This window comes from Thamnophis sirtalis, unplaced genomic scaffold (assembly GCF_051295495.1).
Source record: "Thamnophis sirtalis isolate CommonGarterSnake01/CBP01778 unplaced genomic scaffold, rThaSir2_p1.2 scaffold_1, whole genome shotgun sequence".
NCBI classification, from domain to species: domain Eukaryota; kingdom Metazoa; phylum Chordata; class Lepidosauria; order Squamata; family Natricidae; genus Thamnophis; species Thamnophis sirtalis.
Window position 1 is genome coordinate 164,540,436 of NW_028261381.1, and position 27,414 is coordinate 164,567,849.

Sequence of the window (27,414 nt, forward strand, 5' to 3'; positions counted from 1 at the left end):
CCTCCTGAAGAAGCCGTCTCTGGATCCAGCTGTTCTTAATAACTATCGTCCAGTCTCCAACCTCCCCTTTGTAGGGAAGGTTGTCGAGAAGGTGGTGGCTCTCCAGCTTCAGCGTACCTTGGAGGAAGCTAACTATCTTGACCCCTTCCAGTCTGGCTTCAGACCCGGTTACAGCACAGAAACCGCTTTGGTCGCATTGACTGATGATCTCTGGAGAGCTAGGGATGGAGGCCATGCTTCCATCCTAGTTCTCCTGGACCTCTCAGCGGCTTTCGATACCATCGACCATGGTATCCTTCTGCGACGACTGCGGGAGATAGGGGTGGGCAGCACTGTCTTGCAGTGGTTCTCCTCCTATCTCTCGGACAGGTCGCAGTCGGTGTTAGTGGGGGGGCAGAGATCGTCCCTGAGGCCCCTAACTTATGGGGTGCCGCAGGGGTCGGTCCTATCCCCCCTACTATTTAACATTTACATGAAACCGCTGGGCGAGATCATCCGAAGGCACGGGATAAAATATCACCAATATGCGGACGATACACAGTTGTATCTGTCCGCCCCGTGCCAACTCAATGAAGCGGTGGACGTGATGAACCGGGGACTGGAAGCCGTTAAAGACTGGATGAGAGCAAACAAGCTGATACTCAACCCAGACAAGACCGAGTGGCTGTTGTGTTTCCCTCCCAAAAATTTGACCACCATACCATCACTCAGGCTGGGGGGACAAAATTTAAACCCCTCAGAAAGGGCCCGCAACTTGGGAGTCCTCCTGGATTCACAGCTAACTTTTGACCACCATCTCTCAGCTGTGACCAGGGGGGCATTTGCCCAGGTTCGCCTGGTGCGCCAGTTGCGGCCCTACCTGAATCGGGAGGCACTCACAACAGTCACTCGAGCCCTTGTGATCTCTAGGCTGGAATACTGTAATGTGCTCTACATGGGGCTGCCCTTGAAGAGCATCCGGAGACTACAGCTAGTCCAGAATGCGGCCGCGCGAGTGATCGTGGGCGCACCATGGTTCGCCCACATAACACCGATCCTCCGTGAGCTGCACTGGCTACCTGTTGGTCTCCGGGTGCACTTCAAGGTCCTACTCACCACCTATAAAGCGCTCCATGGTAGTGGATCTGGCTATTTGAGAGACCGCCTTCTGCCAATTACCTCCCTGCGTCCCATCAGATCGCATAGAGTTGGCCTCCTCCGTATTCCATCCGCCAGTCAGTGCCGACTGGCGACTACTCGGAGGAGAGCCTTCTCTGTTGCGGCTCCGACACTATGGAACAATCTCCCCGTGGAGATTCGTACCCTCACCACCGTCCAGGCCTTCCGCACAGCCCTCAAGAACTGGCTAACCCGTCAGGCCTGGGGATAATCTTATTTCGCCCCTCCCGAATGCTGAGTGAATGTTGAGTTTTATTGTCTAATTTATTTTGTGCACATTTCTTTTTTTGTATTGTCCCACACTCCCCTTCCTTTTTTGATTGTAAGCCGCCCTGAGTCCCCTCAGGGAAAAGGGCGGCCTATAAATAAACAATCTAAATAAACAATCTAAAAGATGACCCACGTATTTCCAATGATTTCAGAAGGGATACCTGCCTCTTGGAGTTGAATGCAGACTTTATTGAATGCCCGTAACCAGTTGGCTTTTGCTCGTGCTTTGGGGTCCACCACTTCAACTTCCTCCTTCACCCTGTAACCAGAATGAAGAGGTCAAGTGCAAAATCCAGCATCTGATCTTTGGCTGAGAATTTACAGGAAACGGCTCTATCAAACTGCTTTCTGTTAAATAATTTCACCCTGTTTTTTTTTTTTTAGTAACTCTCTAGTTCCATGTCATGAAATAACTTCAGGCTGTATTTAAGAACCCAAAGAATGTTGTTAAAGGGAGGTCAACCAGCAGAAAGGTGTTCCCCTCTAAATCAGTATCTTCAAAGTGGGCAACATTGAACGCCCCCCCCCCCCAAGAATTGATGTAACTATTCAAAGGGCCAATAAGTGTCTGGGGATCAGTAGACGGTTGGAAAATTATGGAAATGGTTGAAATGATGGATAATTGGAGTCTATTAATCTTTGGGGGTCTCTTTAGAGCTAGTCCTGAAGCCCCTAGCCCAGAAGATGAGGTAAAAGTTCCCCTTGCGCATATGTGCTAGCCGTTCCCGACTCTAGGGGGCGGTGCTCATCTCTGTTTCAAAGCCAAAGAGCCAGCACTGTCTGAAGACATCTCTGTGGTCATGTGGTCGGTATAACTAAACGCCAAAGGCGCACGGACTGCTGTTCCCACCAAAGGTGGTTCCTATTTTTCTTTTACTTGTATTTGTACGTGCTTTTGAACTGCTAGGTTGGCAGAAGCTGGGACAAGTAACAGGTGCTCACTCCATTATGTGGCACTAGGAATTTGAACCGCTGAACTGCCAACCTTTCTGATCGACAAGCTCGGTGTCTTAGCCACTGAGCCACCATGTTCCTTTTGAAGATGAAGATGAAACAATTTCAGTAATAAAAATATATCTTATATTTTTCCTATTTTAAATGTTGCCTACTTTCATGAAGTCAATACTATTCACAGTACTATTGTTTAAAATAAAATTTATTAAATTATTCTCATGTAATAAAAATTTGGGGACTGTGATAAACAATCTGAAATTTCATGAAGGAGTCAATGAGCTAAAGAGCTTAGGGACTGCGATCTAACTGTTAGATTCCGATTCTGGATCCACCCAAGGATCCACGGATAAAAAGCAGACTTCAATGTTCTCTGTCCACTTTTAATTATGAAATTAACTTATTTTGAGTCTAAAGTTATAGTTGAAACACATCTGCAGAGTTCCTGGTTGGAGAAGGTTTAAAAGGGCTATGCAATGTTTCAGAATGAATTTTTTTAAAATTAGTTGCATCTTGAAGTTTTTAGAAGTAGATCCATGTTTTGGCAAGTTTTATGCTACAGATTATGTTAGGGTAGATAAATGTAGGCCACTGCCAAATTCATAGATCATAGGACATCACATTACTGTGTTAATCCCAGCATCACTTACTCCTGACACTTACCAACTGAATGGTAACTGGATTTAAGGATCTACAATTTTATTTGTCATATTGTCCCCAATATATTGTAGTTCCAGTGAACTATGGAAAATTTAAATAGCACTCCCCATCCAGGATTTAAATTGAGGTAAGCAATAAACTGGCCAATTTATGGATCATAAGGAATTACTTTGGTTGGTAAAAACCAAAATATTCTGATGAACTCCAAATCTCTTTAAACCAGCAGTTCTCAACCTGTGGGTTGGGACCTCTTTGGGGGTCGAATGACCCTTTCACAGGGGTCACCTAAGACCATCGGAAAACACATATTTTTGATGGTCTTAGGAACTGAGACACCAATTTGATGGTTGGGGGTCACCACAACATGAGGAACTGTATTAAAGGGTCGCGGCATTGGGAAGGTTGAGAACCACTGCTTTAAACTGGGTTAATCAAATGCCAAATGTGGTTTAGTTTAAGGAAGGATAACTTGATGCACACCAGGCCAAAACTTCCTACCTTCACATATCCATGGATGGGGTCTGAGATAGCCATTACTAACCAAGAGAATGATATTGAAGTCATAGTGGACAACGCGTTGAAGACATCAACTTAGCTTGCAATAGCAGTGAAAAGGAGAAATTGCATGCTAAAATGGCCAGTACATTAATACTCTTGAGCAAATCTCAAATATGTCCCAACAGTGTCTGGGAAAGGGTAAAGGTATCAGTCAGAACTATGTCAAAGATGCATATATACAAATAATCAGGCTTGACCCCACCTTGATTTCACTCAGGATGATCAAAACTCAGTTCTTTTTAAGATCATTTATTGCATACACTGATTGTTCGCCACTGAATATTTTGCTGAGATATATTAGGGTTTGTCTATTACTTACATTTTAATTGATTTATCTCTACTGTGGAGGTTTTACGTATATATTATTGAGTACTTACCACGGGTGCTTTCTGAATAATTTACTATGGAAATTTTATTTAACACTGTCAATCATCAGGAATCCTATGGGATTCAGTAATACAAATGAATGAATGAATCAATCAATTAAAACTATTTAAACTAGTAGCCATCACCACATCTTGTGACAGTAATTTAATTATAAACTGGGGAATTACTTTGGGGTACAGAGGGGAGATCATCTAAATCTCCACCTACCTACCATGGTGGGATGACCCCTGTTGCTAAATTTTTGAGAGAGATGACAACGGAGACAGAACATAAAATGACATTGTGTGAGTGGGACGGAAGAAGTGTACGGGTAGGGCGTTCCCCTACTCCTTTTAAAACCCTGGGACTAGCTTTATTTTCATTTTAATCTCCCACAGTTCCACAGTATGATTCTGTGCCAGGGACACTGTGGGTGATTAAAACATGTTTCTGGCTCCCTGAGGCTGAATGTAACATGGTGGATGTATATTCCTGTTGCCAAAGGGACCAGTGGTGGGATTCATTTTTTTTTTACTACGGGTTCTGTGGGCATGGCTTGGAGGGCGTGGGTGTGGCAGGGGAAGGATACTGTAAAATCTCCATTCCCTCTCCACTCCAGGGGAAGGTTACTGCAAAATCCCCATTTCCTCCCGATCAGCTGGGACTCAGGAAGCACAGAATAGATGGGGGCGGGGCCAGCCAGAGGTGGTATTTACAGGTTCTCCGAACTACTCAAAGTTTCCGCTACCGGTTCTCCAAAACTGGTTAGAACCTGCTGGATACCACCTCTGAAAGGGACCCACGAAGAGCGATGGTTCTCTCAGGCTCAAAGCTGCCCCACAGTAGGATCGAGACTGGCCTAGGCAGACAAGGCAACTCTGACTTTTACCAATTCCAATGATAAAGAATCTCTTACTTCTCTTCTGTCTTGGGGGGCTCTTCTTGGGGGGTCTCCTCCACAACCGGGATCTCTTCTGCTGGTTTTTCCTCCTGCAAGACAATTGGAACCTCGTCCACCTTCTCCGCTTTCTGGACCTGCTGTTGCAACCTCGGGGGCACCTGCTGCTGTTGCTGCTGCTGCTGCTGTGGTGGCTGCTTCTGCTGCGCGGGGGGCATCTGGGGCTGTTGGGGTGGCTGCTTCTGCTGCCCCTGAGGAAGCATTTTTTGCTGCACGGGCTGCTGCTGCCTCTGTTGCACTGACGGCATCTGTTGTTGGGCCTGTTGCGGTGGTTTCTGTGGTGGAGGCTGGGTTTGGACCTGTTGGGGCGGCTTCTGCTGGAGCTGGGGCTGTTGGGCCTGCTGGGGTGGCTTCTGCTGGGTTAGAGCAAATGGTGTGGGTGGCTGGGCCTGTGGGGCCTTCGGCTGGGGTTCTTGTTGCTGCAGAGAAGCCTCCTTGGGGTAAGATTCCTGGTCGGCGTCGGGCGCCTTGTCCTCGGGATAGTACTCTTCGTTCTCATTGTACTCTTCGTTGAACTCATCCTCCTCCAGGTAGAAGTCATCCTCTTCTTCGTCCCAGTGCGGGGAGTCCTTGTGATAGCTCACGGAGCTGTGGCAAGAGTGGTAGGAGTCTCCGTCCCGCTCATCCAGGCTGACGTCATCGGGGTCAAATTCGTCACTCAGCTGCGAACTACGCTGGCTCAGCTCATCCGAGGAGGCATAGCGGCTGCTCCCAGTGGGGCTGTAGGGATGGGAAGGGGTTGAGGAGGGGGTTGCAGAGACAGAGGCAGAAGCCGAAGAGAAAAAAAAAGGGGGGGGGGTTATTTCAGTTAGACTTATATACCGCTTCATAGGGCTTTCAGCCCTCTCTAAGCGGTTTACAGAGTCAGCATATCGCCCCCACAGTCTGGGTCCTCATTTCACCCACCTCGGAAGGATGGAAGGCTGAGTCAACCTTGAGCCGGTGAGATTAGAACCGCTGAGCTGCAGATAACAGTCAGCTGAAGTGGCCTGCAGTACTGCACCCTAACCACTGCGCCACCTCGGTTATAAATGAGCTTAAAGAGAACATGGTGGAGTTAGCTCACTAGAGCCAATCCTCACATTTAATTCTCTACAGGTCCACATAGCACAACTATTGAGCATCTCTGTATCTCTCTCTTCCACACACCTCCAAAAATAATAATGATGGATTGAAATTTACACCTTCTACTGGCCTTCCTAACATCCCAAAGACTCTGAATGGTTCTAAGCAAGAGGGTAACCAACATTACAGGGGTGCACCCTTGCTCCGATTACATTTCCAAATGTCCCGTTCTGACATTTCCAAATAAGTCCCATTCTGGGCCTCATTTCAGTGATCTCTCCTAAAGAGTTATGGAACTATAATCTCATCAGCGGGCTGTGATTACTTTTAGATCTGGGCAGTTCATTTCATTGGGAAGCAACATTATTAGAAGGCATCTGCTTCCATGAGCTTCTGCTCAGTAACAGGACAGATTAGGAATCATGTGTATTCCATTAGGCATTAAATATACGCAAATGCTTATATTTAGAGCGTTCTATAGTTCAGCCCAACATAAAGTTTAGGAATTTGCAATTGTATGTAACTCCCTTACATGCAATTGCATGTAATCCACTTCTAGCTATTAACAGAATAAAATACATGCTTTTGCCATCGGTTCCAACTCTGGCCATACCATTGTGCTGATGATATTCAGTGCCAGGGGATGAAGGAAAGTTGATAGTGTTTAGTCCTCAAGGGTACGACTGACAGCCAGCAACAGCCAGGCCGCGCCTGATTGGCTATGCCTCGTTCTTCCTCGGCTCACTTCAGATAGCGTCTTAGTCCACCACTCTCCTACCAGTTACTCCCACTCACTGAACCATGATCAAACTGGCTAGTCCTTCATCGGAGTCATTCCCCCATGTACGAACTGGAGAACAATTTGCATCAGTTAGCCTGACTACTTTGACAATGCCTGGAGTCCATTTTCTGCCAGTTTCACAGATTCAGCCAAGCCACCAGCAGCAATCAGTCACAAAAAGAGACAGCAGCCATAGACGCAGAAACATAGAACAATAAACACCAGCCTGCCCCTTCAATGATTCAGGTTTTTTTTTTAGGGACATCACAGTTATAGATAGCACTGGATGATAAAGCCAAATAAAGTTTATACCTGCTGCCGGTATAATAGGAGAGAAAAAATAGGTAAGAATAGGGAAACAGTACACACCTTTCTAATCAGTAGTCCATACATGAGCATTTATACATGCATACATACACAGAGGCCCTCTGTGACAGAATTATCAGACAGCCCTTGACCTACAACCATATTTGAGCTCAGAATTATGGTCATATGTGGCTGTGGTCATTAAGCAGGTCACCATGTGACCGTACCCTATTTCATAATCTTTCTTTGTGGTGGTTGTTAAGCTATCCATTCTGCAATGGGCGTTTTTGGCCAGAAACCACTGAAAATAATGGTCACATTGTGTGGACCACAATTCCCAGAATTCCCCAGCCAGCAACTGCTGGCTGGAGAATTCTGGGAGTTGAAGTCCACAGAGCTTAAAGTTGCCAAGGTTGAGGAATTTAATTTTGTTGTACAGGGTGCAATGACAATAAAGTAAACTAACTAAAAACACTGAACTTAGAGGCAACATACCAGGTATAATATTGGATATGAACAAACTAAAATATTTGTCCCCCACTTATTGTTTGTATTTGTAGCTGACAAACTGGGGTGCTCTAGAACCATGCTTTAATGTCCAAACAGGTCAGTGCATGGCAAATACATTTATATGTATTTATGAAAGAAAATACCTAGAAGCCCCACTCTATTTCCAATATAAACTCCCTTCCCCTCCAGGAAAGGAGTGTTTAATGCTAATATGAGGGCTGGGCTGCTACAGGTTCGCCCGGGTTTGGGAGAACCCATAGCTAACATTATGGCTGGTTCGGAGAACCTCCAAATCCCACTCCTGGCTGGCCCCTGTCCACAACACCTCACCCCTCCCAGGAGTCTCCACGTGGCCAGTTTTGGATGCTAGGTAAGTGCAGGGCCCGCATAAAGGCATTGGTGGGGGGGGGGGGAAACGGGTCTTGCAGAAGACCTCTGGATCCCAGGGGAGGCAGTTTTCACCCTCCTGGAGGCTCAAGGAAAGCCTTCGGAACCTGAGGAAGGCAAAAATGCCCCACCCCACCCCATGGTGCAGGAGGCAAACTAGGCCACAACCATCATGGCCACGGCCACCTAGCAACTGAGCAGAGAACCAGTTGCTGAAATTTTTGAAGCCCACCCCTAGCTAATATCTTTATTCATCCCCCTGCGCCCCCCTCCCCCCAAGGTTTGCACTCGTATTCATCATTACCAAAAGGAAGTCCAATTATCATTATGGAAGAATACAGGTAGTCCTTGATTTCCAACCACAATTTTTTTTGCCACAGTTGTGAAGCAAATTATTCCAGTTGTTCAGTGAATCCTTCTTCCCCCCCCCCCTCCAATTGACTTTGCTTGTCAGAAACTGGTTGGGAAGGTCAGAAATAGTGGGATGCTGCAACTGTCATAAATACATGCAAGTTGGTAACGGCTTAAATTTTGATCAGGAAAACACGAGGATGCTAAAATGATCATAAGTGTGAAGATGTAAGTCACTGTTTTCAGGGCTAGTGCAACTTCAAATAGTCCCTAAGCAAATGGTTGCAATTCAAGGACTACCTGTACGAAAGGGACATCGATGTGTTTTATGGAAATGGATTGGTTGTGGTTCCACTTCTGTGATATTCCTGCTCTTGTGTGCAAGGCTAAAATAAAATTTTGGTTTCATTCTTCCGAATAAACATGCATGTACATACACACATACATAGATTGTCCCTCTCGATCAAATGCATTCATGACGTATCTGAATGAAGTGGATGGGCCCTAAGGTGGTGGTGGGGTGTATACCCCTTCAGACAACCTTGATCATTCCCACCTGCTGAAAAACAATCCAGACACCTGCATACAGATTGCTAGCATTTCAAGGATAAAAGAATCAAACTGACACTCTGGAATGACACTCATACAAGGTTTGCACTTGTCTTCTAGAAATCTATGGAGACTCTCAATCATCCAGGTCATGGTTGTCCCAAAGGTGCTTTTCAAAAGACAACTGGACTTTCTTCAGTCTTGTAAAGAAAGACTGATGTTTTCCAAAAGGAACTCCTCTCTTCCCCTGACAGAGTTAGGTGTACTCTTCACACATTCTCCAAATATAGAGTAGCAAACGACAGAAGAAGAAGAAAAACAATATAAGGATCAGAGAGGGGACACAGAAAGAATAGAGAGACGGCTGGATTCACTGTAGGGACAGGTAGCTTTAAATCCCAGAAGCTACATTACAGCAGACTGATCAGACTGTCTCTGAGCAAGCACAGAGGCTTACGGGAAGCACATGCAGACACGATATGGGACATACCTGGATTAGACCGAAACCACATTTCCAGCATTGGCAATAGGGGAGGGACAAAGGAAGGCAGACTCACAGAAGAATGTGAGTGCCCATTTGTTCAACTTTTGGCCTGGTGAGGAAGGCATCTAGTCTCAATGGTTTGGTTGCAATTTCGAAGTCTTCGATGGAGGCAGGGCAGCCTGATGAACCTGCACTTCTGTTTTTCAATTTCTGGATGTTATCCAATAAAGGGGTGCAGACCAGGGGTGGGTTCCTTCAAGTTCTAACCTCTTCTATAGAAGAGGTTCCACAAATCTACAGTGCCGTTTAGAACCGGCTCCAGCTCCCTCCCCCCGCCCATCCACCCATCATCAAGATGAAGAGCGAGAGGCGGAATTCTGGGAGTTGAAGTCCACAAGTCTTAAAGCTGTCAAGTTTGAACACCCCTGGTTTTTTTTTTCCCTAAAGGGTTAGGGGTACAAGGGTCTTGTAACTTGACAGCTTTAAGATTTGCACACTTCAATGGCAGTTTCTGAGCCAACATTTTGGTTGCTAAGCAAGAGCGTTTTTAAGTGAGTTTCACCACATTTTACAAGTTGGCCACGCCTACCCAGTCACATGGCCGGCAAGCCGCTCCCACAATGCAGGCCACACCTACAGAAGAGGTTCTAAAAAAATTTGAAACCCACCACTGGTGCAGACATAGCTTGCACTACGTTCAGCTCCTCTGCATATTTCCTTCTTCTCTGCAATCAATAGCAAAACACTGCAAGGTAGTTGGGAATCAATCAGAGTTTAGAATTAGGATGTCCAGCTCGAGCAGGGGGTTGTACTAGAAGACCTCCAAGGTCCCTTCCAATTCTGATATTCCGATGAAGGTCTGGGAGAACGCCTGTGAACATTCCTGGATGATCACAACCCCCGGCCCAGAATCATGGCTAGTGCCACACTTGAAAACCAGAAAGGCACCTTGCCAAGATGGGAACCTCCAATCAAGTTTTGGTAATGCTTGCCAGGCTGGCTCTCTCATCTATGACTAACATAAAAGGTAAAGGTTCCCCTCATACATATGTGCTAGTAGTTCCCCACTCTAGGTGCTCATCTCCATTTCAAAGCCGAAGAGCCGGCGCTGCCCGAAGACATCTCCGTGGTCATGTGGCCGGCATGATTAAATGCCAAAGGGGCACGGAATGCTGCTACCTTTCCACCAAAGGTGGTTTCTATCTTTTCTACTGGCATTTTTACATGCTTTCGAACTGCTAGGTTGGCAGAAGCTGGGACAAGTAACGGGAGCTCACTCTGTTAAGCAGTGCTAGGGATTCGAACTGCCAAACTGCTGACCTTTCTGATTGACAAGCTCAGCATCTTAGTCACTGAGCTACCACGTCCCATTAGTTCTCACAATATGCTAAGGCAATTGATGTGTTTTCCCTGAACATGGAATTTACAGGATTTCCATCTCCATTTTAGCCTACTTAAAACACATTGTGCAAACTCAGTGTACCTGCTGATTTCAGAAGTCACACAGCAATGGAAAATGGCGGTGGTGTTGAGAGGGGATCCACTCAGATAGATCTTCAGATTCTGGCTTTGTATCTGAAGCTTTGATCAGGGAGGGCAAACCGGTCACGGAAGACAGCAGTTTCAGACTAACTCACCATCCCTAGTAAGCAGGCAGTTACCCATGGTTGCTGGGAGTAATAAGAGCTGTATCCAAGTGGATTGGAGAAAAGGAAAATCTGCACCAGACAGCTTCATTTTTAAAGCAGAGGACGTTGCATAGAATCATCTCTTTTGGATCTTGCTTAGCCCTGCTTTACGTTACAATTGCCTGCTAGGAAAAAATCTTCCCACAGGCGTTACAAAGTGTGTCTGTGTGTGCGCACGCTGGTGCATGCGGGCATGTGTTCATTTCACCGAGAACTAGTTAAGGGAAGTTCAACCCTAGCAAAATCTTGATTTCAAATTCAACCTTGCTTGGGGAAAGAAAAAAATATTGCAGGGGGTGGAATGGGAAGAGGAAAGGAGTCGTAGCAGCCACTGCTGGATAGATGCTGATGGCCTAATCCAGTTTGCAAAAACCAAGGACCACGACGTGACTCTGCAAAAGGCACACAGCGGAAAAACAAGAGAAAGACCCACCTATCAGATAGGTCTAGGGAGCGCCTGCTCTCGAGCGAGGGCTGGCGGCTCGTGCGCCTGCTTGACCCGGAAGCAGACTCAGCGTCACTGTGCCCGTTTGCGGCAGACTCTACACTACCATAGCGTCTGCCAGGGAGGGGAAGAGGAAAAGGGTCAGCATATAAAATGGCAGAGAGAAAAGACACCCCCCCCCCCATCTCCTGTCCTGGGAATTTGAAAGGGAGCAGAAGGAGAGAGAGAAAAAACACAAATTTGCTAGCTAAGAACTAAGAGACAAGGAGGTGGGTTTCTATCTGAGACCTGTTTTTTGTTCAGATAGAATATATCCAGGCCAACCTCTGCAGCTCAGGGCACTCCACTTAGGCTGCATCGTAGCTCTCATCATTCAGAGCCAGTTTGGTAACAATGGTGTGGAATAAATTGGAGTTTGCTTGAAGAATGATGGCCTGGAACTATTCAAAGGGTAGACCTGGCATTGGGGAAAAGAGAAGGCTATTCTGAAATACAGAAAACAAAGTTGAACTGGGATGGTTGCAAGTCATTCCCCGCCGCCACCACCATCCCCAGCAACCAACCATGATTTTCTCAAAGAAGTAAAATTATTATGGAAGGTTAGCTGCCAAGAGAGTGGCCCTGTCATTCTCAAAGGACACGAAAAATCACATTGACAGCATTGTTAAAAACGTGACCCGTCAAAACCGCGGTCCACTAAAGTGCGCCCGATCAAAGCGCGTACGTGACGTCATCAGCAGCGCGACAAATAAAATTCAAAATAAATTAAATTAAAATTAAAATAAAATTAAAGCAAGCCAATTCACATGAAGGTAAGGGTTAGGTTAAGGGTTAGGGTTAGGGTTAGGGTTACGTTAAGCGTTAGGGTTAGGTTTAGGGTTAGGGTTAGGTTAAGGGTTAGGGTTAGGTTTAGGGTTACGTTAAGCGTTAGGGTTAGGTTTAGGGTTAGGTTAAGGGTTAGCGTTAGGTTTAGCATTAGGTTAAGGGTTAGGTTTAGGGTTAGGTTAAGGGTTAGGCTTAGGGTTAGGTTTAGGGTTAGGTTTGGGGGGGTTAGGGTAAGGTTTTCGCGTTAATTTTAAATTTACCGCTCACAGCGTGCCGTTTTCGTCGCGCTGTGATGATGTCACGTACGCACTTTCGTCGAGCGTGCTTTAGTCTACCGCGGATTTGTGGTGGAACCGTTAAAAATGTTAGGCTACGATGAATGATTAATGGCCAACAGAAAATTTGGGGAATGGAATGGAGTTCTTTATTTAAGCCTATGATTTGATTACTCTTATGCAAAGAAGCAATTAGGAGACCTGCTGTGTACCCCCCCATCCCCCCCCACCCCCGGCAGTTGAGGCCAATGTTTTTACTTGGAGTGCTATCAGGGTTTCTAATCCCCAGGCTAGCCACCACACGCCTCTATCATTATGGATCCATGTCAAGTTTTAAATTCTTCCTCCCTCACTTTGTATATATACCCAGAAGGTCTTTGGCAAGATTCTCCCCCTTACGTTCCAATGGGCTTGAGCTAAAAACCAAGCTGGGGGAAAGGAAATAGCGAAGGATATTAAAGCCAATTGAGCTGCAGGGGAAAAGGGCTGCTTGTTAACTATCGTTCAGAATTTGGCTCGGGATCCATTGCAATGTTTCAGCTCTTGAACCTTGCCAGTAACGAATGGAGCAGATTCTGTCGATTATTTGGCCCTCGCTCCATTCTAAATATGACCCCAGTTCAAAAGGAGCTGTCGAAAGGCCTGGAGAGGCTGAGGCAGTGACAGATACAAATGGAACTTCCGTACTCTGCTATATACCTCTGAGTAACCAGAGGCAGAGATCAAGAGCAAAGAAACTACTTTTGTACTGTATGTTTGTTGCAGGTAGTCCTTAACTTACAACCATTTGTTTAGCGATCATTTGAAGTTACAATGGCACTGAAAAGAACTGGTATTCAGCCAGTTCTGACAGTTCTGGAGAACCGGTAGCGGAAATTTTGAGAGTGGGGAGGGAATGGGGATTTTGCAGTATCCTTCCCTTGCCACACCCACAAAGCCACGCCCACAGAACAGGTAGTAAAAAAAATCTGAATCCAACCACTGCCACACTTATATCCATTGCAGTGTCCCTGTGGTCACCTAATTGTAATTCGGGTACTTGGCAACTGGGAGGTATTTAGGATGATCCCCCTTCGTAACCTTTCCGATTGGCTTCTGACAAGCAAAGTCAGTAAGAAGTCCAATTTGGGGGGGGGGGGGAGTTTGCAGGGCGTGATCACGTGATGTCTCATTTAATGATCACGGCTAAAAAGATTGTAAAACTGGGTGCAGTCGTGCGACGACAAATTTTCCAGTCCCAATTGTGGTTGTAAATTGAGGATTACCTGTATGAACACATGTTTAAGTTTAAGTTTAAGTTTTATTTTATTTATATGCCACCCTATTCCCTAAAAGGGACTCAGGGTGGCGAATAACTTAAATGGGAAGGGGAAACATACAAGTACAAAATACACATATTAAAATGACCAACAACCACACCTGTCGAGAGGGGAGGGGAGCTCATCAACCCCAGGCCTGCCGACACAGCCAGGTTTTAACGGCTTTTCGGAAAGCAGGGAGAGAGGTGAGGGTCCGAATCTCCGCAGGGAGTTCGTTCCAAAGGGCCGGAGCTGCAACAGAGAAGGCCCTCCCCCGGGTCGTAGCCAGATGGCATTGGCTGGTGGATGGAACCTGGAGGAGGCCGGCCCTGTGCGATCTAATGGGTCTTTGGGAGGTAATTGGCAGGTAATTGGGTATACTGTGTTTGAGACAGAAGGTTGGAGTTGTTGCTTTATGTCTACCATGACATATCATGCTCTTTCCCCATTTTATAACCTTCTAGGGGGAGGACAAGAAACCCTTCCCTACTTTTCCCAACAGTTCCAGGCTGCATCCACTCTACCTGATTGGCCGATGGTTAGAATAGTCCATCTCATAACCCTGCATAGAATCTGTATAGGAGTCTCGGGATACTCGCTGTTGATGGCGTATGGGGTACTGGTGGACGGAGGCATTGGGCTGGGAGGTTGTATAGTAAGGGGGTGGGATGCTGTTGCTGGTCTCACTGCGATAGTCACTGTCTCGATCATCCACGGTGCTGTCAGGGTCGTCATCTGTAAAAAGGGACCCAATATCATGATATAAAACAACAAAGTGTTCATTATTAAAATGGGATATGTGAACATTCTTTACGTGCGAGGGACATGGGAGCACAGTATGTGAACATTTGTGGGTGTTGGCAAGCATCTGAATTTAAAACATTAGAAGGTCCACATGCATAAGTGTCAAAAGGATGCAGCGTTCTGACGTGACAGAGAATAACAGAAAAGGGTCTCCACTGGAGAACAGAAAAAAATGGTGGTTTCCAGAGGACAGGGATACTTGATAACTGAAAAGAAGTGGAGAACACAGAGAGATGAACAGACAAATAGAGCATGAAGACACCTCACAAGCTGGTTGAAGGAATTTAGAAACAATATAAGGACCTCCCCAAGCTGGTACCCATCAGATCTAATGGATTTTAACTCCCACAATGTTCGGCTTGGATGAGCATTTTGGGAGTTGAAATCCAAACTACAATACATTCAAGAGAACGTGATCTTGGGGAAAGAAAAGAAAGAAAAGAAAGTCATGTGGTTGTTTAAAGTAGGTGGGGCAGGAAGCTGTTTACACAGGTCACGGTATGGCATGGATTTCCTTGCAGAGCTGTTAAGTAGGATGGAGTGGAGAGAGAAAGAAAGGGCATGGGGAATGTACACTGGGGGTGCAGGTTGGAGGCTGAATGTTTCCTTGGCATGCAAACCTACTTCCTCATTCAGATGTTGGTTCTTGACCTTGCTACATCTGTAAGCAAGCCAGGATATGATGCACTGCATAATTATCCATAGTTCCTCACTACTTTTCCCCTCACTGCTGGCTGATTTCTCAATTTCCTAAAAATGATCCTGATCACCGTTGAGTGATCCTTCATTTTTAAGATCTAAATCAGGGGTGTCCAACCTTGGCAACTTTAAGACTTACATAATTCAGCTTGCAGAATTCCCCAGCCAGCACAGGAGTTGAAGCCCACAAATCTTCAAGTTGCCAAGGATGGACACCCCTGCTCTAAACCAACAATCCAATTAAAGCTTATGTATATTACAACCGAACCCTTAGCTTTTTTCTTTCCAAATAAAGTTTATGTTAGTGCAGAAAAAACTGCCTTCCTTGGCATTTTGGGGCAGCCCTTGTGAAAATGTTTTCATTAATTAACTTGCCTCCACTCTCAGTGGTTGGATTATATGCCCTGAGTGATATTGTTCTGCAGCCAAATTAATTGGCTATTAGATCTGAGTGCGCCTTCCATGCCCTACGTGATTCCTGATTGGAAGGGATTAGCTTCCAAATTGGTCCAAGGAGAATAATATGCAAGCTAAAAGAGTGTCAAGTATACATATTATTAAAATAAAAAATAATTGCTCTCCCAAAGTCCCATATGGTCCTTAAAGGGAAAACTAATTAAGATATCAACTTGGCCATGCTCAATAAAACAATATAAATTGGAATTGAAGTGGACAGGAACATAACTCTGCCTCAGGAATCAAGTCATTTCCTTTTCAATCTAAGTGCCAACTCACTGGTTGGATTCACAAATGGACTGAACATTATTTATTTGTATCCCATCTTTAATATTTTTACAAATAACTCAAGGCAGTGAGCATATCCAGGATAAAGGTAAAGGTAAAGGTTTCCCTCAAAACATATGTGCTAGTCATTCCCAATTCTAGGAGGCAGTGCACATCTCAGTTTCAAAGCCGAAGAGCCAGCGCTGTCCGAAGACGTTTCTGTGGTCATGTGGTCGGCATGACTAAACGCCAAAGGTGCACGGAGCGCTGTTTATCTTCCCACCAAAGTGGAGCCTATTTTTCTACTTGCATTTTTTACATGCTTTGGAACTGCTAGGTTGGCAAAAGCTGGGACAAGTAACGGGAGCTCACTCTGTTACGCGGCGCTAGGGATTCAAACTGCTGAACTGCCAACCTTTCTGATCAACAAGCTCAGCGTCTTAGCCACTGAGCCACCACATACCTAAATATCCAAGATGTGTACCTTCGTTCTATTTTCCTCACAACAAGTGAGGTGAGTGGGGCTGAGAGAGAGTGACTGGCCCAAGGTCACCCAGCTGGCTTTCACGGCTATATCCCCCCTCCGCAATAAACATGACTGGAAAAAAAAAAGCTAAGTTTCCATGATCTACTTGGCTACAATGGTCCAGAGGTGGGTTCCTACTAGTTCGCACCTATTCGGTAGAACCGGTTCATCAAATCTACCAAACCGGTTAGAAGAGCTTCCACCAGTGGGACCCGGAAAGCAGGCCACACCTACAGAAGAGGTTCCAAAATTTTTTGAAACCCACCACTGGTCCTTGGATATGATTATTCTACACTATCATGCTCATATTTATAAAACTCAGTGCCTCTGTGAAAGGTAAGGATGACTACTGCGTTTGTGGTGCAATCAGAACATTGCGTGTGTTGACGTTGTTTTAACGCAAACCAAAGATGCCTTTTAAAAAACAAGTTTACATCATATTCTTATGCATGCCAGTGCTGTGTGTGAGGTCATTTAAGGTGGTTCTGACAAGTGTCGTCGGCATCTTCATATCTGGTCACATGGGCAGCAAGCCACTCCCATCCGGTCACATGGGTGGCAAGACACTCCCACAAAGGAGGCCACACCCACAGAGTAGGTTCAAACAATTTTTGAAACCCACCACTGCAATGGTCCCAAGCTTGTTTTAGCTTAGTCTGCTGTGTGGTACAATATCTCAACCACCAGCTGACCATACAACACTCTGAGCCTGGTTCCTGAGTTAATTTATTTTCTAGGTTCATATGATACAGTGAACTATAAAATTATCAAGCAGACTAACACTAATGAATATGCTGTGTGGACATACCTCATACATTTTTGTCGTGCATTATGTGAATATAACTGTGTATCTGAAAGAGGGAGTTTGGTCCATGACCGTATATTTTAATAAAAATATTTTTTTTTAAAGTTTTAATTTTTTTTTCCATAACCACTCTTACATCATTAATCTTACAGTGTGTCATATTTTCATAAATTTATCTGAAAGAAATACTGCTGCTTGGCTGGCATTGTCAGAATCACTAAGCATCTACACAAAACACAATTTATTTTTCGGTGGAGGCTATTGACACAATTTGTTAAGGGCTGGTTCACACAATTGTACCCACCCTTTTGATGCCCGGCATTTAATGAATGGCTGGACTATTCTTCTATTAAAACATGGTGTGAGAGTCTGCAGGAACATTTTATCTGTGGTCATCCCTTGACATTACAAAGCATCTCTTAAACAATGAGCAACCTCAAAATAAGGAAAAGTACTGAGTTCCTCAAAATAAGGAAAAGTACTGAGTTGCAATACAGTTAAGGTCTTTGAGATTACATTTGCACATCAAGATAGACTCAGTTAGATTAATGCAGCAAATGGATTAACGTCATAAATTAGTCAATTAAATAATTTGAAAAACATTGGCTAAAGCCAATTCTGGTTTCTAGGCATCAATAGTTTTAGCTACAGATAATGTCCCAGAGGAGGAATGATTTAGGTCTATTAATGTCAGTCAGAACTGACTGTCAGAAAGTCCCCAGTTCAAATTTAATCACTGCATTGAATTCACTAAACAACTTTAAGTGTGTACTTCTCCAGTTCGCTATCTTTATCTGGAGTCTAGTAAGTAATACCAAAGGCTTATGGAGGATAGAATTTTAAGTCTCAAGAGCCTGTCATAAGTGGCATGTGAGGTTATTCCAGTGGTGGGATTCAAATAATTTAACAACCGGTTCTCTGCCCTAATGACCAGCAAGGTAGGTGGGGCTTGGTGGTCATGTGACTGGGTGGGCGTGGCCAACTCAACATCACTCACGTTGATGGGCGCTTCACCTTAGCTGTTACAATCTAATAAGAGTTAACCAGAGAGGCAGTTTCTGTAAGCAGGGCAATAAAGATTAGGCTAGAAACAACACCAGAATGTTTCCTTCCTGCCTTCCTTATAGGATTAGCCCTGTAAAGTGGAAAAAAAAAGAGATTTCTTCCAGCAACCAGTTCTCCGAACTGCTTAGAAAGTTACCAACCGGTTCTCCCGAATAGGTGCGAACTGGCTGAATCCCACCACTGGGTTATTCTAGCTTTAAAGGTATATATTGTAATTTGAATATCTGCTAACTATACAAAATAATTGTTATCATTATTGCTCCCGCTTGCTACCTGAAAATACCTGCTTCATCTCTTGACCTCCAGATGAAAAGGTGGGCCATGCTAGATTTGACCCATACTTCCTCCCTCTGGAGTAGTAGAAGTAATAGGAAAATATTTAAGAATGCCACAGAGTGAAGTGGGAGGGTACAGGATCAGAATCGCATACTTACTTTGTTGATCTCCCCAGCCAAAATAATTCCAGTTGCCTACAAAATAAAAGCCGAGAAGACATGTCCCTTTAAGAGACAGGCCAATTCTAAATACTGTATACTTAGTAATTCTAACCCTAGAGGGAAGAGGAGGTTGTAGGGAAAGGGAGGTGTAAATTCTACATCCGGATGAACTTTGGAAGCTAACAAGCATATAAAAGCAGGCAGGGACAATCTGAAACTTGGGGTGGAGTGTTGACCCCCAGTTTTTGCAACCCTTTGAAATTGCACTACCACATTCTTTTAGCAAATAGCTAAATAGCAAATACTGTAGCTGAGAACTACAATGATCAGGAACTAGTTTTTTTTTTTTTTTTGCTTAAAGTGGTGAGATTAGCAGATTGAAGACTTTGATTTACTAATCTTCAAAGCTTGATTCACCACTAGATTGGGGTGGAACAGAGAAAAAAAAGTATGCAAGCTTTTAAGATTAATAAATCACAATCTTCAATCTACTAATATTACCACATTAACCAAAATGTTTCCATGCCTCAGTTTTGGTGATGTCACCTTATCTATTTTTTTGCCTACTGTATATCTTCTTAGCCACATTTTTTTAAAGAGCACTGGGATGTGGTCTACTCTTAATAGATTGGAAAAGCCTTTCTACATTATTCTTCTGTAGTGTTTCTCAACCTTGGCAACTTTATACTGTGTGAATATCAATTCCCAGAATTCCCCAGCCAGCATGATGGTTGGGGAATTCTGGGAATTGATGTCCACCCAGTTTAAAGTTGCCAAGGTTAAGAAATAGTGTTCTAGTCTTAGAAGTACACTGCTTTTGAACATGGAGGTTCCTGTACCCCAGTATTTCTCAGCCTTAGCAACTTTAAGAGGTACTGGCTGAGAATTTTGGGAATTGAAGTCCACACCTCTTAAAGTTGCCAAGATTGAAAAACACTGCCTTAAACTTTAATAGCACCAACCTCTCCAAAATTATTCCATTCATTTTTCTCCAAAAATGTATTGAATCTGGGGTGGGAAAACATTGGAATTAAGGGGTCTGCTTGGTTCTTTAGCAGGATTTAAAACCTGCCAGACAGATCCCAAAAAGGCATTTACAATACTTAGCATTGCAGAACACAATATCTTTGAGCATATTTTGAATCTAGGAATTTGCAGCATATCTATTACATGTTTTCAGAAGATATAACTATAATCTACAGATATAACATATTCTGACTATTTCTCACTCACCTCTGCCTTCAGGGTATATTATTCGCCCTCCTAAGAACTCTGGTAAGAAATGCATGTAATGCACAGTTGTAAGAGATGAAGAGAGCTAGTAGTTTGAGAAAGCTTTAAAACAAAATAGGTAAAGGTAAAGATTCCCCTTGCACATATGTGCTAGTCGTTCCCGACTCTAGGGGGCAATGCTCATCTCTGTTTCACAGCTGAAGAGCCAGCACTGTCCGAAGACATCTCCATGGTCATGTGGCTGGGATATTAAATACCAAAGGCGCACAGAACGCTGCTACCTTCCCACCAAAGGTGGTTCCTATTTTTCTACTTGCATTTTTACATGCTTTCAAACTGCTAGTTTGGCAGAAGCTGGGACAAGTAACGGGAGCTCACTCCGTTATGTGGCACTAGGGATTCGAATCACTGAACTGCTGACCTTTCTGATCGAGAAGCTCAGCATCTTAGCCACTGAGCCACTATGTTCCCTCATAAAACAAAATAGAGCATACAAATAGAAGAGGAAGCAGAGCATTTACAGGATGGGCAGAAAAAAAACCCCAAGATGGGATTTGTAACCAGCAGCATCTGCAGAAGTGGTCAGCAAGGTATAAGAACCTCTCTTTCCAATGTACTTCAAAAGGATGGGACTCCTTATCCTAATCTTTGTCTGTTTACTGGAATTTCTCACCCCATTTCATTGGAGAGGCAGGAATCCTTGCGATATGCCTGAAAGCATTGCACTATTTATGCCTGATTAAGCTAACATTTTAACTAATTATAAATAGAATAGAATAGAATTCTTTATTGGCCAAGTGTGATTGGACACACAAAGGTATTTGTCTTTGGTGCATAAAGTAGAGCTATGGACATTTCTCAAGAAGGTAAAGGTGTGTGCTTCTTTAGAAACACATTTTGTTGTTCTTACGTGCCTCAGTGATGTCATTGGGAAAAAAAAATCCCTGACTGAGTGGATCTGAGTTTGTTGCATGGAAGATGTAACAGAAATGAAATTACACCCTACTTACAAAAAAGTGAAGAAGGAATTAATTGTGGGATTCAGGCACTGAGGGGTAAGATTTTGGGGAGCAGCTTATTCAGTATTAATAATAGAAGCAAGTTGGCTCCTTAGTCTGATCAATAGGGGCTGAGTTCGCATGTAGATAGTAAATCTTTCAACAGCTATTAATCATAACATATAATGGAGCCTCAATATACAAGAGCAGTTCACCTGTCCTGATTAAATGTTGAGGATTAGCAAGAGTGTTGGCCTTTAGTACCCATGGTCTAGACTCTAGAGAACAGAATTCTTGATATTTTGCTGACAACTATGGCTGGAATCTTTGGGTTCTATATCCAATCCTAACTGGACCAAGAAAGAACCAATCAAAGTTCTCACTAACTTGCACCAATTTGAAATTAACTCAACTGAAAGCCAATCAGAAGTCAGAACATCTGGCTATATCGCTCTCTGCTGAGATGTGTGTAGTCTGTATCTACACTGCCTGTGAATAGACAACCCACAGTTGTCAGTGAAAGGAAGTAGGTTCGCTAGAAATTTGGACACTAAACCCTGAAATTCAATGCTGTCCAACTGGTTGTGAAAAACCTGCACCAATATGTTACCAGAAAGATTAATCTGTTTCCACCCTGCCTGTGGGTTTCCCATGAGGGTATCTTGCTATCAACTGTCCCATATCTGTTTGATGAGCTTTTTACATTTGATCTAGCAGAGTTCTTCTATAGTCTAGCCTGGTTCACACTGGCTTTCCTTATATTCTAGAGTTGTATTGTAATAGTTCAAAGGTTCAATTAGAAATCTTTCCTAACTAGGATAATTAGGCTATTTTCCAGGATGGAGTTAAATGGGCTGTTTTTCTTTAAATGGCCTCTGGAAATCCCTTTTACCTTTCTGCCCCCAGCATCTGCCCTCTAGCCCATGCACTCATTGCCCAACAGATCTTTTGAGACTTATAAGGGTAGGAAGACATAAGGGAAGAAATGGTTTTAGGAAGACACAGAGGGAAGGGATAGGAAGAAAGGATGAAGCTTTCATTGACCAAACTGTAAACAGCTCTGTCTTGGGCCAAACCCTCATTAATCTTGGAATGAAACATTGGTTTCCAAAGACTCCAGCCAAAAAAGGAGGGGGGGGGAATCCACCTTGCTTGGAAAAGTGTGAAGGGAACACACACTTCAAGTGTGTTGTTCACACTTCATGTGCCAACCCTACTTTGCAGCAGAAATTAGGAAAATGCAATCATATATGCCCAAACTCCCCAAATCAAAGAAACACTTACAGCACTGTGAGCCGGGGACTGGAAGCGGCTTCTCCTGCTTCTCCCAGGGTGAAGAGGGAGAGAAAGAAAACACAAAGATTAGGACCGGTCTCAGAAGAACTGACATCCTTTTTCTCAAAGCACTCTGATTTGAGAGCTCCAAAGCAAGAGCTGAAACCGGGCGGTAGATGGGGGAAGATGGAGAGGAAAATAGTTAAATGAAAAGTGCTTCATTTGGAATGAGAATTTTTGACAATGGGAGCCAAGGGACGTAGTTCTATTTTGGATTTCACCGGGAACAGCACACGTCTGGTGCAACTGGTACACAATATGGAGTTGTGCAAAGGCCCTCCTAGCCACAACTTCCACCTGTTCTTTGAGCAGGAATCATGAATCCAGGAGGACCCATAGATCAGTGTTCTGACCCCCCTCTTCCCACATCAACACACACTCCGAGCCAGAGATAGGTTACGGCATTTAATTAACAGACAGATGGGTCCTTGGCAGCAAACCGGCACAGACAAGCTTGGGCAGCAATAAACACAGATAAGGCTTGGCAGCAATCCAGCCTGCCAAGCTCACAATAATGTCCTCCGACATTCAATCCTGCATTGACTTCTGCAAAGAGGGGTGTGTGCACAAGAAGTCTTTTTATAGTCTGGAGAGGAGCCTAATAACCACCAGCTGAGTGCAATTACCTCCTGTAACTGGGCAACTGTTCCTGATGCCTAGTAGCTCTTCGATGGTGTGCATCCAGGAACAACTCACTACTGGCATCCGGCTTACTCTCCCTTGTCTCCTACCCACTGGTTCAAGGCTCAGGTGCCTTCGGGTGGCCAACCAGCCTCTCTGCGCCCTGCTCGAAGTCGGAACCCTGTCCAGGGTCCTCCACATCCTCCAGAGCCAACTCATTGGGCCCCTCGCTGTCGGAGTCTGGTGGCAGCTCCAATGGCTCCTGCTAGGCCACAACAGATCAGTATTGGTGAACTGATGGCACATGTGCCAGAAGTAGCATGCAGAGCCATCTCTCCGGGCACGCCAGCCATTGCCTATTGCTTTTCCGGGTTCCAGCATGCACATATGCACTAACCAGCTGGTCCTGGCACCAGAAAGCAGAAGACCAGGTGACCAGTGCAAATGCCAGAAACCGGAAGCTCAGCTTCCTGGCGCACGTATGCGCCCGGCACACATGCATGCTGGGGAGCTGCTCTTCTGGTTTCTGGCGCTCCCCTGCACACGCACGCTCACGTTTCGGCGCTCAGTGCCGAAAAGGTTCACCAACAGTGCCCTAGATTGTGCAGGAGGGTCTGTTTTGGGCAGTGCAGCCCCATCCAGCACCAGAGATGGTATTACTTCTAGAAACCGAGGTCCCTAAAACCCAAAACTACTGAGTCTTGCCATGGTTCAGCTGAAGCCTGTTGTTCCCCATCCAGACAGTCTTCACATGCTGAGATCGGACATCCACAGCATCCCTTAATTCTCCAGGAGCAGAAATATACAGTTAGATCCCCATGGCATCGGAGAGAGCACCGATCTGTGTGGCACCCCATATAAGTAGTCCTCCAACCAACCCCAATTGAGGCCAGAATTTCTGTTCTTAAATAAGAGAGTTATTAAATGAGGCACACCAAATTTGATAACACCAAATTTGATATTTTTTTTGCTGTGGTTGTTAAGTGAATCACTGCAGTGGTGAAATGAATCACACCGTCCTTAAGTGAATCCTGTTTAACACCCCCCCCCCGACTTTGCTTGCTAAAAGCTGACTGGGAAGGTTATACACCGCAATCCCGTGACACCAGGATGCTGCAACCGTCATAAATGCAAGCCAGTTGCCAAGCATCTGACTTTCAGTCACATGACTCCGGGGATGCAGCAAAGGTCGTAAGCGTGAGGATCAGACATAAGACATTTTTTCAGTGCTGTTGTAACTTTGAACGGTCACTAAATGAATGTTGTAAGTCGAGGACTACCTGTCCTGGGGGCGGGATCTCTCTCCTCCAATCACCACCAATTGGGACCAATCCTGCAGAGAGGAGGTGAGCGAGCACAACGCCCACAATCCTGGGAATCGATCCAGAAGGATACCATTTTATGTTCTTAGGAGGGGAAAGAAATGTTTGCATGCACCAATCGGATTCAGGCAGAAATTAAAGTGTGAGGAGTTTTGGAGGCAGAAATAGAACAGCTGATGCATTTTTTTTCAAATTCTCAAATATGCCCATCCACTCATTCACGCATACTTACATCATCTTGGTCTCGCATAGCATTCAGCCGTTCCAGCTCCTTGACCCAATAGCGAGCCTCTTCTTCAGGAATATCTGCAAGAAGGGGGGGGAAAGTGGGATATTTTTCAGGTTAATGGAAAAAGCAAAATCAAGTGGCCCAGGGTTTTTTGGTGGTTTTTTTTTTACCCACCTAGTATTCTTAGTGGACAAACAGCTAAATATGAGCCAGCAGTATGCAGCAGCAGCCAAAAAAGCTAATGCAATCCTAAATTGCATTAACAGAGATATACAATCAAGATCAATTGAGGTACTAATACCACTTTATAAAGCCTGAATAAGACCAGATTCAGATTCAGATTTAGTTTATTTGTATGCCGCCCTTCTCCGGGAGGGACTCAGGGCGGCGAACAACTCAAAGGGGGAAAGGGGACATAAAACATAATACACGCAATTACACAAGAATCATACAGTCATACAAGTCGAGAGGGGAGGGGAACTCATCAACCCCAGGCCTGCCGGCACAGCCAGGTTTTGAAGGCTTTCCGGAAGGCCTGGAGAGAGGTGAGGGTCCGAATCTCCGCGGGGAGTTCATTCCAAAGGGCCGGAGCTGCTACAGAGAAGGCCCTCCCCTGGGTGGTAGCCAGGTGGCATTGGCTGGTGGACGGAACCCGGAGGAGGCCGACCCTGTGCGATCTAATGGGTCTTTGGGAGGTAATTGGCAGCAGGCGGTCTCTCAAGTACCCAGGTCCAATACCATGAAGGGCTTTATAAGTTACAACTAGCACTTTGAAGCGTATCCGGAGACCGATTGGTAGCCAGTGCAGCTCGCGGAGGATAGGTGTAACGTGGGTGTACCAAGGTGCACCCACAATCGCTCGCGCGGCTGCATTATGGACGAGTTGAAGTCTCCGAATACTCTTCAAAGGCTGCCCCATGTAGAGTACTGCATCCAGTTTTGGTCAACACACTATAAAAAAAGATGTTGAGACTCTGGAAAAAGTGCAGAGAAGAGCAACCAGGATGATTAGGGGACTGGAGGCTAAAACATATGAAGAACAGTTTCAGTAACTGGGCATGATTAGTCTAGTGAAGAAAAGGACCAGGGGAGACTTGATAGCAGTCTTCCAATATTGGAGGGGCTGCCACAGAGAGGAGGGGAGGGTCAAGCTATTTTCCAAAGCACCTGAAGGCCAGACAAGGAATAATGGATGGAAACTGACCAAGGAGAGATTCAACCTAGAAACAAGGAGGAACTTTATGACAGTGAGAACAATCAACCTATGGAACAGAAGTTGCCTTCAGAAGTTGTGGGAGCTTCATCACTTGAGACTTTGAAGAAGAGATTGGACTGTCATTTGTCAGAAATGGTGTAGGGTCTCCTGCTCGAGCGGGGGGTTGGATTAGATGACCTCTAAGGTCCCTTCCAACTCTGTTAATCTGTTATATCTGTTACTAGGCCACATTTGGGAAATCACATTTTTAAACATATTCCCATTAGTGATGTTTATGGGGAGAGGTAAAAAAAAAGACAAGATGGCGACTGAGCCTAGGATGAGCAAAGCCACCATCTTGATTTTTTTTAATCCAGCCTGCAAATGATCTTGAGAAAAAAAGATAACCAACTGGATTTGTATATCTTGAGAGTCAGTATCATACCCCGCAACCTTTTACTGCTGGTTGTAAACATTTTGCATTTGGAGAATGCCCTGTGGGTGTTTTCTAAAATGGCTGCTGAGGGGAAAAGGCCGAGTCACAAAATGGCCGTTAGGCAGAATATCATTAATTACAAAGAACAAAGTGACCAGGATGTTGCCTGTTTCCCCCTGTTAAGTTGGAAGAAAAATCCAGGTCCGGTTCAAGCCGGGAATAAAATGGAGGCTGATTGGAAAGAAAGATTCTGTTTATTGGTCAGCTGTGCCAGAACTGCATGCTTGTGTATGTTGGTTCTGTTCACCAATAAACAGAATCTTTCTTTCCAATCAGCCTCCATTTTATTCCCAGCTTGGAACTGGAACTGGATTTTTCTTCCAACAGTTACAACCCTTGCCTTGGTAGGATGCCACTTCTACCTGTCTCATCCCGTCAGGCATAGGATTCAAATCCCATCAAATTAATTTGGGAATCAGATTTGGGAGAAATAAATGATAATGATTGGAAAAATATTTGGAATAGAAGAGTACATAAGAATATATCAGTTAGAGTTAAGGAAAATGGATATAAAGTGATATGGAGGTGGTACCTAACACCACATAAATTAAATCAAATAGATGGTAAATATACAAATATTTGTTGTAGTTGCAAGAAAGAGGTTGGAACATATGTGGAGGGATTGTGACAGTGCACAAAAAATATGGGACATGTTGGGAGAGAGAGCTGACGTCGTGACGATATGACGTGCCATCTTAGAGCACCAAGATCACAGTCGATATTTCTGCCACTGGGCAGTCCTTTTGGACCTAAACCATCCCGAAGATATGGTGATAGAGAAGAGTACGTCCTGCTGATCTCAGGGACACCGCAAAGTCTCTGATTGATCCAGGAGAAGCTCTTTTTCCTGATGACAGAAACCCAGCCCTGAAGCTGCTGAAGTTGGGACAGCTCCGGAATGGAAATAAAATGCAAGAGAATAGTGTGTCGGATTGGTAAGAAATTTTATTATTAGAAAAGAAACTATCCAAAGAAAATTAAAAATAAATTAAAATTGAAGACAAAAGAAAACAAGCGGCGAAATTAAGCTACATTAAACTT

The 27,414-nt window shown here is 44.6% G+C and overlaps 1 protein-coding gene across 1 annotated transcript in view; it reads right to left on the reverse strand.

Annotated features, from left to right (window-relative positions):
- UNC13A (unc-13 homolog A) overlaps positions 1-27,414 on the reverse strand; it is a 167,104-nt gene that overhangs the window by 90,988 nt on the left and 48,702 nt on the right. Inside the window, exons 6-12 of the mRNA XM_087702672.1 lie at positions 24,686-24,759; positions 22,460-22,493; positions 18,942-18,977; positions 14,410-14,620; positions 11,476-11,601; positions 4,880-5,641; positions 1,594-1,687 (exon numbers count right to left, since the gene is read on the reverse strand). Of these exons, the coding sequence (XP_087558798.1) occupies positions 1,594-1,687; positions 4,880-5,641; positions 11,476-11,601; positions 14,410-14,620; positions 18,942-18,977; positions 22,460-22,493; positions 24,686-24,759 (1,337 nt within the window). The remainder of the gene's footprint in view (positions 1-1,593; positions 1,688-4,879; positions 5,642-11,475; positions 11,602-14,409; positions 14,621-18,941; positions 18,978-22,459; positions 22,494-24,685; positions 24,760-27,414) is intronic.